The sequence below is a fragment of the Arvicola amphibius genome, chromosome 2 (genome assembly GCF_903992535.2).
Source record: "Arvicola amphibius chromosome 2, mArvAmp1.2, whole genome shotgun sequence".
Lineage (NCBI taxonomy): Eukaryota > Metazoa > Chordata > Mammalia > Rodentia > Cricetidae > Arvicola > Arvicola amphibius.
Window position 1 is genome coordinate 176,666,109 of NC_052048.2, and position 12,900 is coordinate 176,679,008.

General features: G+C 39.2%; 1 protein-coding gene across 2 annotated transcripts in view; it reads right to left on the reverse strand.

Moving 5' to 3' along the window:
• Nucleotides 1–12,900, reverse strand: part of Tnpo3 (transportin 3) — a 78,933-nt gene that overhangs the window by 33,633 nt on the left and 32,400 nt on the right. For both annotated transcript variants that reach the window (XM_038318013.2, XM_038318014.2), the window contains 5 exons: nt 10,705–10,880; nt 9,819–9,957; nt 6,479–6,625; nt 2,820–2,927; nt 1,072–1,163 (listed from right to left, as the gene is read on the reverse strand). In XM_038318013.2, the coding sequence (XP_038173941.1) occupies nt 1,072–1,163; nt 2,820–2,927; nt 6,479–6,625; nt 9,819–9,957; nt 10,705–10,880 (662 nt within the window). The remainder of the gene's footprint in view (nt 1–1,071; nt 1,164–2,819; nt 2,928–6,478; nt 6,626–9,818; nt 9,958–10,704; nt 10,881–12,900) is intronic.

The window sequence follows — 12,900 nt, forward strand, 5'->3', positions numbered from 1 at the left end:
TGTAATCACATGTTGGCTTGAAGAAAGGATAAACAAGTAATTATTCTCTCACTGATGCTTTAGACTGGACACTCTACCTGTTATGGGAGACTATCTACCTATCCCTTTTCAAATAAATACCTATTGGGTATAATAATAAGGATTTAAGTAACCCTCAGACCATCAGAGAAGGCTCTAAAAGACACCAAATGGTTTAAGAGCAAATGCTACAGTAAGCAATTAAGAAGAAGAACTTCTATTAGAAAAAAGAAAAATAGGCCTAATCATTTCCTGAAGCATTTCTTAGGTTGAAAACACATCTACAAGCTCGCAGACCAGGCCCAGAAAGGCAGCTAAGAAGGAAGCACTGTTCCTTTATCAGGTGCCCCTCCATCTGTCTCGGCCACCTTCCAATCATGGTCCTAAATGGAGCCAGAGTGTAAGTGACGATCAAAATCCCATGTAACTGGACAAAATTATTATATCAGTGTATAAACTCAGGACACAAGCAAACTCTGCTTAAGAACCTTTCCATAAATTTAATTTTCATGCTAAGCAATTAGCAATTGCAATTCAAATTCAAATAATTTAAAATATTCAATGGCAATAGCAAAAGTAACAACTGCCCTTTAGATTCTCTATTCTTTGAAGTAAAATGGTATCAATGCTGCCTCTGAAACCCATAGATTCCCTAAGGTTGAGAAAGAGAACAATGTAATTAAACAGCTTACCTAAGGTCACAAAACAGAAGACCCAAATTAATGCCAATCCCATTGTTTTTAAGGAAATACCAAACAATGTAACACTCTAACAAACTCCTTGACAAACTGTCACAAAGGAGCCACTGAAGGAAAAAAAAAAAATCAGCATTCTATTTCTAGGATCAATAGTAAAATAAGTTTAACTCTAGGAAACATATTAAAATATGGCATCAGCAATGCAGGCCATCCTGCACCAGACTAAAGCTGTAAGACTAGACAGCAGCATAGAAGTTGTAAGACTTTCCAATAATATACCATACAGAAACATGGTGTAAATCTCCTTTCTTTTGATATTTAAGAGTTCCCAGCAAAAGACTTATTAGACACTCACGGATCAACACTCTTTGCTATAGCAGCCATGATAAAGAGAACCGCTTCTGTCACCTCCCAGGGTGGGTTGCCTTCTTTCAGAGTAGAGTACAACTAGAGAAGAAGAGGTGGGTTATGGAGCCATTAAAAAAAAAAACCAGAATTCCAAACACAAACAAAACAAAAAATGTTAGTTCAAAGAAATCTGGCTCTCTTTTCTAAACCCAATTATCTCTCAGAGCCACCCAAGAACAGTACTTTCATATTTGGATTCTCACTGTTTAAAAGGAACTACGATTTTAGTGCCTAAAATAAACATATTTAGAACCCCAAGAGTTTTCAGAAAAAATGAGAATCATGGGGAAAATGTAAAACATTAATGAGTGTCTGGTGGTCTTGACAGCACATCAATAGGTAAACATTCTTAAAGCACACATCCTGCATGTGCACCTGCTTTGTACTTGGATTACTGGCTGCACCAACAGTAGGCTCTATACAATGAACATCCAAGCACTTATTGGTTTTCTTTTGGTTTTTTTAAGCAGGGTTTCTTTGTGCTGGGATTAGAGAGGCGTGTGCCACCATCATCCTGCTAAAAAACACATCTTTTAAAAAAGGAAAACCTAGAATACTTAGTGATGTTCTGGTTCTTAATTTACCAGATCATATATATGTGTGGAGCATAACTCGCTATTAGGCCAAGTAAAATGTTTATAGTCAAAAATAAATAACTGAAAACAAAACAAATTAAATTTCTACAGTCAAAAGAGACACTACAAAGGAAAGCAAAACAAGAACAAAAAAACCTCTTTCCTTTCATTTTTGCCAAAGAACGTTTTCTGGACCTGGTGCTCCACAGAATACATCTTGGCAACACTGACAGTTTATATAATTTTTAAGCTTAAATCAAAGACAAGAGCCAGTGAGAAAAGAGTTGAAATCTGAATATAGGTTATCTGCCCACTGAATTTGCTTCCTAAGAATTTCCAAATCTGTATAGTAGATTCAAAAAACAAGCTTTGTAATGAAAAGTTGTAATTTACTGAACATTTCCTGGGCAAAATTATATAAAAGTTTTATATACAAAATGGGTGTCAAGCCCTCCTCTCCCCATTTTTTTTTTTTTTTTTGGTAAGTTTGATATTGCTACAACACAGCATCCAAACTGTCACATCAGGGCTCATTAAAGTATGATCCAACAATACTAACAACACCTGAAACTGTTCTAATATTAAGCGATGTGGAATGATGATAATGGTTGCAACCTGACATGGTAAAATGTCACTCAATGATAGCCAGGAAACCACAGGAGTAGGACTCTCTACTCAAATCTACCTACCTCTGGGAGAAAGCTGCACAAGAGTCTAACTAACTGTGGACCAAGGAAATACGACGTAACTATTTAAATAGTTGTTAGGATTAAAGCAGGAAAACCTGCCCATTTTTCCCAGTGGGGTTCAAATCCCTATAAGTTTCCTGGAGACTTCCATATTTATTAGCTGTACACTTGGAATGGCTCTCATTAGTAGGAATAATAGAGGATATCATAACTGAATTTATCTATCCACTACAACCGGTTTATCGGACCCTAAATGAACATTGCTACTATATGCCAGGCAATGTGCTAGGCACCTACATTATCTACTGTCTCATATGGCCACCAAGCTTGGGGGAGGGGGGAGAGCGAACATTTACAGAAGATATAGAAGCAAGATAAACACAATCAATGCAATCAGTCAAACTGACTCAAGAATCTCCAAATGGACTTACCTGGGCAAAACATTCCATAGATCCAATCAAGAAAATCAGGTCTTTCACCAGGTCTGACACTCTCATTCGAAACTCCCCAAAGTCATCAGTCTCTTCAGGAACTCCCTCCTAAAATTCAAAACAATGTATCATCTGTTTAAAACTCACTGGTTCACCGTGCACAAAACTCAAGTCCAAATGGATCAAAGACCTCAACATAAAGGCAGCCACACTGAACCTTGTAGAAGAGAAAATGGGAAATACACTTTGGCACAGGAGACCACTTCCTATATTTAGGTTATATTTAACCCCTAAATATAACCTCAGCAGCACAGACACTGAGAGAAACAATTCATAAATAGGACCTCTTGAAACTGAAAAGCTTCTGTAAAACAAAGGACACAGTCAACAAGACAAAATGACAGCCTACAGAATGGGAAAAGATTTTCACTAACCCCACATCAGACCCCACATCAGACAGAGGTCTGATCTCCAAAATATACAAAGAACTCAAGAAATTGGACACATAATCCAATAAAATAAATGCAGTACAGACCTAAACAGAGAACTCTCAACAGAGGAATCTAAAATGGCTGAGAGACACTTAAGGAAATGTTCAACATCCTTAGTCATCAGAGAAATGCAAATCAAAACAACTCTGAGATTCTATCTTACACCTGTAAAGAATGGCCAAGATCAAAAACACTGATGACAACTTATGCTGGAGAGGTTGTGGGGTAAAGGGAACACTTCTGCATTGCTGGTAGGAGTGCAAGCTGGTACAACCCCTTTGGATGTCAGTGTGGCGATTTCTCAGAAAATTAGCAAACAACCTTCCTCAAGACCCAGCAATACCACTTTTGGGTATATATCCAAAGGATGCTCAATCATGCCACAAGGACATGTGCTCAACTATGGTCACTGCAGCACTGTTTGTCATAGCCAGAACCTGGAAACAGCCTAAATGTCCCTTGACCCAAGACTAGATAAAGAAAATGTGGTACATTTACACAATGGAGTACTACACAGCAGAAAAAAATAACGATAGCTTGAATTTAGCAGGAAAATGGATGGAGCTAAAAAACATTATTCTGAGTGAGGTAACCCAGACACAGAAAGACAATTATCACATGCATTCACTCATATGTGGTTTTTAAACATAAAGCAAAGAAAGCCAGTCTACAAACCACAATCCCAGAGAACTTAGACAACAATGAGGACACTAAGAGAGACTTACATAGATCTAATCTACATGGGAAGTAGAAAGTAGAAAAAGACAAGATCTCCTGAGTAAATTGGGAGCATGGGGACCTTGGGGGAGGGTTGAAAAGGAGGAGAGAGGCAGGGAGGGGAGCAGAGAAAAATGTAGAACTCAATAAAAATCAATTAAAAAAAACTTATACATTAAAAAATAACTCACTGGCACTGTCAATTCTCTGAATAAAATCCATAAAGAAAAAGCTCTTCAGCAGTCAAATGCCAATGAGCCAAAGTGCGAAATCACAACACTATGTTATCAGAACAGAAGGTCTCTCAGGAGCTAGGTATGCTGAGTCAACACAGTCTACTCTCCACTCTACTATAAGAAACTCTTGGACTAGAGAGATGGCTCAGCGGTTAAGAGCACTGCCTGCTCTTCCAAAGGTCCTGAGTTCAATTCCCAGCAACCACATGGGTGGCTCACAACCATCTGTAATGAGGTCTGGGGCCCCTGTCTGGCCTTCAGGGATGCACACAGACAGAATATTGTATACATAATAAATAAATAAATAAATATTTGAAAAAAGAAACTCTTCTGTTTGTGTATGTGACTATGTGACTATGTATCTTTATTTTGTATTTTTAATTAAACATCTTGCTTGTTTACAAGAAAATCAAGGGGTGAGAAGTGACTGGAAAGAAGCTGTAAAAGGTGCCTATCTAGAGGTCAGCTCTTTATAATACTGAACAAATCTGAGGCTTTCTTTTTCAAAATATTAAACAAAACAAAAAACAGGAACTGGAGAGATGGCTCAGAGGTTAAGAGCACTGACTGCTCTTCCAGAGGTCATGAGTTCAATTCCCAGCAACCACATGGTGCCTCACAACCATCTGTAATGAGATCTGGTGCCCTCTTTTGGCCTACAGGCAGGATACCGCTTACATACATACATACATTCATACATACATACATACACACACACACACACACACACATACATACATACATACATACATAAACCTTTAAAAAAAAACTTCCTATCCCAATGCACTTCTCCAAATAAACAAGTTACCAACTAATTCTGAGAGGTTAAAGGGGCCTCTGAAAACCTTGGGCTATGAACATCGTAGAAGCACCCTTCAGGACCACCAATAATTGCTCACCTAGCTCAGTCTCCTTGTTTTAGGATAAAGAAACTGAAAAGGAGAAATAATAAGGAAGTGATGGCTTTCCAAATGAAATGACGTATAAAATTCTAAAGTACTATAAACTTCAAGTGTAAAGAACATTTGCAAGGGAAATGATACCACAGAACTGGCACAGAGCAGAGAATCCATTGACCAGAACAGCTCATGTGTGGTTTTTCAAGCAAATCGTGGTTACAATTAGGGATTGTTTAGAAGAATTCAGAGATGAGTATGACAGATTTTAATATAAGCAATTAAATGTACTCCAGGGCCTAGACTAAAGCCACCCAACAACTACCCAGAAGGTTAAAAAAATAAAAAAACCTGAGGCATAATATGCAAAGACATTAAGCAAAGAAAGCAGTGGAAGAGCTTGCCAATGAAATATTTCATGCACCTAGTATATTTTCTTCTAAGCAAATGTATGCATTTTCTGTTAAATTATCAAATGATTATAAGTGATATAAAGAAAATGTATACACATGTGGGGGGAAATCAAAATTCTCAACTTCCTTACACAATTTTTTTTTAACATTTTTGTATTCATTTTTACCCAACCACAAGTCCTACACTATTAAAAACACAGTATAACCCCAATGTGGTGGTGTAAACATGCAATCCCAGCAATCGGGAGGCTGACACAGATGAATTAAGAATTCAAAACTGGTCCCAACTACATATCAAAACACTGTCTCAAAAACACCAATAAGGATAGGTGTGGTGGCAAATGCCTTTAACATCAGTGCTTCAAAGGCAGAGGCAGATGGACCTCAAGTTGGGGCCAGCCTGATCTAGATAGTAAGCTCTAGGCTAGCCAGCATATACAGTGGACCCTGTCTCAAAGCAAAACAAAAACCCAACAAGCCACCAAGAAAATGGAATGTAGCTCAGCATGAGCAGTTGCTTAGAATGGTCAAGGCCTTAGGTTTGGTCCCTGGCACTACAAGAAAACAAAAAGGCCCAAACAAACAGTACAGAATTCAACATTTTGATTTCTATCACTTATCATACCGATTACTATTGCAGAAATTCTCATTTGCTACATAGAGGTTCAACAAGTTTCTGAACATAGTCAAACATTTTACACACACATACCCACGATACTTTGCACAAAAAAATAGCTTTCTTCTTCTATAACATCATTTAAAGCAAATTCCTACATACACAATTACTAGCTCAGCAAAAACAATGTGCCTATATAGGTCTAATTTTTAAGCTAAAGTGAAAAAAACTTGAAGGTTGTTAGATCGCGTCAGAGCCGAAAGGCGGAGAAGAGAAGTAGAGGGACTTACATGGTCTGGTTCCAACTGGCAGTGCCGAGCCAAGGCGTGGAGCAGCCTCTGAATGTATGCTTTGAATATGCTGTGGATGACTTCATCATTGGTTTTATACAAATGCTCTCCTAGTCGGTACCAAAAGTTAAAGGAAATTTCTACTACCTGTTAGGTAAGAAAGTTGATGGTTAATTTGTGCATGAAAAGAACAGAGGAAAAAATTAGTTTTATCATTACTTACCATAAAGTGAAGGATATACACTATTCCATATGTATATGCAGTTAGGAAACCACCCTTTCCGTGGTACAGGTTTGTTGTCACCTCCTAAATATCTTCCCAAATTATACCTCAGTGGTTACTTAGATGACTAGCTTTACACTTTCTATTTATAATTGAGAAAACTTTTCCCAAATCACATTAGATTCTATAGAAAACAAAGACATGCAAGTCTTGAAAAGCATAGTTTTAACCAAACTCTGGACCATTTAATCATGCCAACATCACATGTCTTCCAGGAGAGCTAACTGTTATTGCCTTAATACAGATGATTTTTAAACTCACTAAGTAGCTGAGGATGAATCTAAATTTCCCATTCTCCTGCCTCCACCTCCCAAGTCTGGGATTATAGGAATACATAACCATGTCCAGCCCCATTTAGTTGTTCTCATGAACATGAAAGACAGCAGAAACAGACTAGAATTTCAGGATCAGCTAACCTTCCATGCACAACTAGAAATCCTCAGGGGCTCTGTAGACAAGTAAACAGCACCTTTTGTGATAAAGACAAGGTGCTGAGGACATAGGAGTAAGAGTAGTACAGAAGTGGGGCTTGCTGCTGCTCCTTTCCATTAAGGATTCAAAGGAGAGCTGTTCAAAACGACCCCCAACCCAAGAACACTTCTTTAATTTTTTTTCTTTTAATGTAAACATGACTTACAGTTTATTTTTATTATGTTAACTTGTAGGGGGTAGGGAGAGAGATCAGATTCTACTGGAGCTGGAGTTCCAGATGGCTGTAACCCACCACATGTGGGTGCTTGAAACTCAGGTCTCCGGAAGAGCAGTATGCTCTCTTAACCACCGAGACATCTCTTCAGCACCCTTTATATTTCTTAAGAGATAAATAGGAGGTATAATTTCTTAAATAGATGAACTTTTTAACAATCTAGGAAAAAAACTAAACTTTCTACTGATCACTCTATGAATGGGTGTCTACCTACATGTCTGCACACATGTGAGTGCAGTGCCCACAGAGGTCAGAAAGGGTCTTGGATCCCTTGGGACTGGTTCTAGTAATTTGGGTCCTTGGGAAGAGCAGCCATTTGTCTTAACCACTGAGCATCTCTCCACCCTCTAAAATCTAGGAACTTTATAAGTGGGTATAGTAATAGATGCCTATTGTCTGAACACTGGGAGATGGAGACAGGACCCTTATCAGGCCAGTCTGCTAGCCAGGGATACATAAATGAAAGGGCTGACTGGCGTGGGACAATTGTTTGTATCCTGTCAATTGTATTTTAAGTAAACACTGTTTGGCCAGTAGCCAGGCAGGAAGTATAGGCGAGACAACCAGACAGGAAGTAGAGGCAGGTCAATGACAACAGGAGAATTCTGGGAAGAAGGAGGCCCATTCCACTGAAGTTGGGGGCCACCACAGAAAAAGCAAGATGTGAGACTGCCTCGCTGAAAAAGGTACTGAGCTATTTGGCTAGCATAGACAAGAATAATGGGTTAATATAAGTTATAAGAGTTAATAAGAAGCCTAAGCTAATGGGCCAATCAGTTTATAGTTGGTGTAGACCTCTGTGTGATTTCTTTGGGACTTAACAACTGTGGGAACCAGGCAAGACAGAAAACCCCCACAACAGCTGACTGGGAATGCTGACTGGTGGTACCAACTTGTATGACATGCATAAGGCTCTGAGAGTGATCCTCACTTCCACAAAAGAAGTAGGGTGAGGGATTGTAAATTGTCTTAAAGAATATTATTATTTTTATAAATACAATGTCTATGTAGCCCAGGCTAGCCTGGTGCTTACAATGTAGCCTGTGTTAGCCTCAAATTCATGATCCTTTGTCTCAGCCTCTAGGTACTGGGATTACAGCCATTATAGGTATGTGCCATTATCTCCATCTTATAAAGATCTTTAAGGATTTTTTTTTTTAAATGAAACTCAGTATAGACCAGTTAGTCTCAAAGTCATGGAAATCTTCCTGCCTTTGCTCCCTGCGTGTTAGGATTAAAGGCATGTGTCACCGTGCCTAGGTGAGAAGGAGATTCTTAAGTCTCACTCACACTTCGTCTAAAGAAAGACTGGCGCCATGAAGACTCCTGGAGTTGACAGGAGCTAGTATAGTCCAGAGTTTGCAGCGGGGATGCCCAGAGGTTCCTATGTGTAGAAGGCTGTGGTGCTATTGGGAGGTAGTGGACCATTATGAGGCTGGGCTTAGAAGGAAGTGGGTCACTGGGAACTTCCCAGAGGGAGTTTTGGGACCTAGACTCTCATTGTTGCCTTCTGCCTGTGTAGCCAGATTGAGGTAAACAGGCTTCCTCTTTAACTGCACTCTTCAAAGCCTGGGCCCAACGGACAAAGACAAAAACATCCAAACATCCAAAACTGTGTGTGAGCTCGGAAAAAAACAAAAACAAACGTATTTTCTCTTTGAGTTGGTTATGTCTGCTACTCAGAAATTTGACAATACGATGTGGGTTTTCATTGCTGCTTTTAGCGATAAAGTTCTAAAAAAAAATAAGTGGAACTAGAAAGGAGGCACAGTGGGAGGTAACAGGTTTTCTTTCTGACAGATTCTCTGAGTTGCCTACAACAGTCAACCTTAACAGATTAGAAAATAGAAAAGAATGCAAAATGGAAATCCAAACACAATTCTTTTTGTTGTTGTTGTTTTGTTTGTTTGTTTGGTTGGTTTTTCGAGACAGGGTTTCTCTGTAGCTTTTGGAGCCTGTCCTGGAGCTAGTTCTTGTAGACCAGCCCGGCCTCAAACTCACAGATCCACCTGCCTCTGCCTCCCGAGTGCTGGGATTAAAGGCATGCGCCACCACCACCCGGCGCCAAACACAACTCTTAAAAGTATCCTAAATATGGGCCATGTAAGTATGGGCCACTGGTAAGGTACTTGCTGAGCAAGGATGTTCAATCCCTGGAGCTTACATAAAAGTGGGAGGAGAGAACTGTCTGTACTACACCGCTTTGCCTCACATTCACACCACAGCACGTGGACAGCACCCCCACCCTCATATGCAAACCAGACACAACTTCCAGATCACATTAATAAAAAACAAGATAGCAAATTCTCAAATTATACTGTGTTAAAGCCTTAACACAGTATAGATACTACCTCATACTGAGGGTGGCCTGCACAAATAAGAAGCAGTTCCAAAGTTCGAAGATCTCCCAGACCTTGGCCTGGAGTACAAACAATTTTTTCCAGGAAAGTTTCACATAGTTCAGTGAAGATACGGCAGTAATTCAGAACTCTGCAGAAGCGGAATGAGAATACCAAGTCAAGAATCTGGACTTTACATACACAGATACGAGTCAAATGAACAAAAAGTCTCTTTGCCTGAGGGACATTCAAGTGAATACTCATGATGGGCATCATAACCTCTGCGGCAAATGCCTTTAAATGCTCACATCTGTACAGATAAGCATATGATGGTGAGTCAATTCATATTCTGTATTACAAATCTTTGAATAAAAACTCCAAATTAGGGTGCTGGAGCAATGACTCAGTTGTTGAGAGCACTTGCTTGCTAGAGAGCTTGAGTTCCATTAAACTATGTATCTCTGTGTGGGTATTTGCATGTGTGAATGCAAGTGCTCATGGAATACAGAAGACGGCATAGGATTCCCTGGAGTTACAGGCAGGAGTGAGGGGTCAGACATGGATGCTAAGAACCAAAGTCAGGTCCTATGCAAGAGACGAGCCCATTCTTAGCTGCTGAGCCATCTCTACAGCTCCTAAAGTATGCATTTTAAAGTTTATCCATATTTCTTCAAGTCTTCTCTTAAGTGTAAAACACTAGAACAACCAAGAACTGGTAGTTATCCTCTTTCCTAGATCCAAATTGCTATTCCAGAGGAAGGTACATATCAACTACAGCACACACTTCACATTTGCAAAGTCACACAGAATCAAAAAACAATGTATGATTATAAAAAAAAAATGAGGAAAAAGCCCAGATTGTAGGTAACCCAGGGCTCCTACTTCAATAGTTACTCACTTGTCTAAATCTTCTCGTGCCACAGCCATATGATAAGCAGTCTCCAATGTCAGGACCCCCTGAAAAAGCTGCATGGCCAATGGCAAGTTAGTCTCCACATTTTCAATAGCATAGAGAGCTGAGCATACACAGTCTGAAGCAGCTTCATGGAGGTTAGATGAGGTTTTATCCTGCTGCTGAAAGACGGAGTACAAAAGCAGAAATCAGAATCACTGTACTCCAGGGAGAACAAACACAACCTTCTGAAAATTGTTTTTTGTTTGTTGTATGAAACAGGTGTCATGTAATCTACACTGGCCTTAAAGTCACGGTGTAGCAGAAACTAGCTCCCTGTTCTAGGATTACAGAAATGCACACCAAATGTGCTTCTTTATCCGCCTGACTGAGAGTACACTATGAAGAGCCCCTGAGTTGTAGACCTTCACAAGACAACATCTTCCTTACCCTACTTCTCTAGGCATGCCAAAAAAAAAAAAAAAAAAAGAACTTCTTTATCCATCAGTCAGACTTACATGAACTTTTTTCATTTTATTTACTTTTGTTTCTTTCTTTCTTTCTTTCTTTCTTTCTTTCTTTCTTTCTTTCTTTCTTTCTTTCTTTCTTTCTTTTGGAGAAAGGGTCTCACTGTGTAGCCTTGGCTGTGCTGGAACTCACTATATAGACAAAGCTGGCCTCAAACTCACAGAGATCCAAAGTATCGGGATAAAAGGGGCTGTACTACCACACCAGGTTTCTTCTGTTAGCTTTCGTGGAAACACAGCATTCTGTCTGTCTCAGTCTCCAGAGTTCTGGGATCGGGTGTGAGCCATCACATCTGGGAGTTACCAGATTATCCCCGTGTTTCTCTTTAAACTATTTCTTCCATAAGGAATGCTATGTTTCTCAATGGCACTGAATGGATTTTGAAATTCATTCTCTTTTTAAGTACTACTTAAAATGAAAAGGTTCAGCAACACCAATTACATACCAAAGTTAAGTAGAGGTTCTTAAAACTTTTGGGGTGGAGAAGAGAGTTAACACAGAAATGGCAAATTCTCCCAATTTCTCATTTTCACGGTAATACATGCTAGTATATGAGAACACAGCCTAAAACTACAGCTACCCAATGTATCAATCAAAAAATAAAAGCAATATTATTTCTTGCTAGGTATCATACAATACACTTATAATTCAAACACTTTGGAAGGAAGAGACAAGAGGATTACTACAAATTCAAGATCAACATGGGATAGACTGAGTTCCAAGGTAGCTTTGACTATAAAGCTATAAGACCCTGGTTTAAAAAAGAATTTTTGGAGCTGGTAAAATGGTTCTGTAAGTAAAGGCACTCGCCAAGCTAGCAACTTGAGTTTGATCCCCTAGTCCCACATAACGGAGACAACAACTCCTCTGTAAATTGTCCTCAGACATTCACACGCATATAATAAATTTTTTAAAATGTATTTTAAAAGTTGTGGTGCTTTAACCCTAGCACTTGGGAGTGAATGGAGGCAAAGGATCAGGTGGACAAGTTCATCCTCAGCTACACAGCGAGTTCAAAGACAGACTGTCTCGACAAAACAAGAACAAAATATTCCTTAGACATTCAAAAACCTTCAAAAGTTTATTCTCTTTGTACATTTTCTTTGGAAAGTACTTGAGGATGTTCAAAAAACAATCAACCCAAAAAAGCAAAGTAAAGGGAAATCTAAGCATCATAAGTGGGGAATAAATCAAAAGAACAACTTGTAAGAATAAGAACTCATCAGAGGGCCAACAGTGGAGCCGACATGGTAGCACAAGTTGCAATGTCAGCACCCAGTGGTGAGAGCAAAAGGATCTTGAATTTGAAGACAACCTGGGTCACCCGGGCAGTCAGCTATCAGCCGCCTGTTACTTAGTTGAGACTGTCTCAAAACAGTAACAAAAGTACAAGGAGGGAAACCTGAGGGCTCTTATTCACTGACACAGTTAAGAGCGTCTGTAAATTCAGTGAAGCTGTCACTGCTAAGTCTTTCTCTAATAACAACAATGATAATGATAACAGACACTCAGACTCTCTCTATTAAGGATAAGAGCTACTTAAACTAGGAGAGCTAACAGATGCAAATCATCCCATTGGGTTCTTACCTCTTTTTAAAATATTTTCTTTATTTATTTTGTTTTTTTGAGGCAGAGCTTCTTTGTAACAGTACTGGCTAACCTGAATTCATTCTG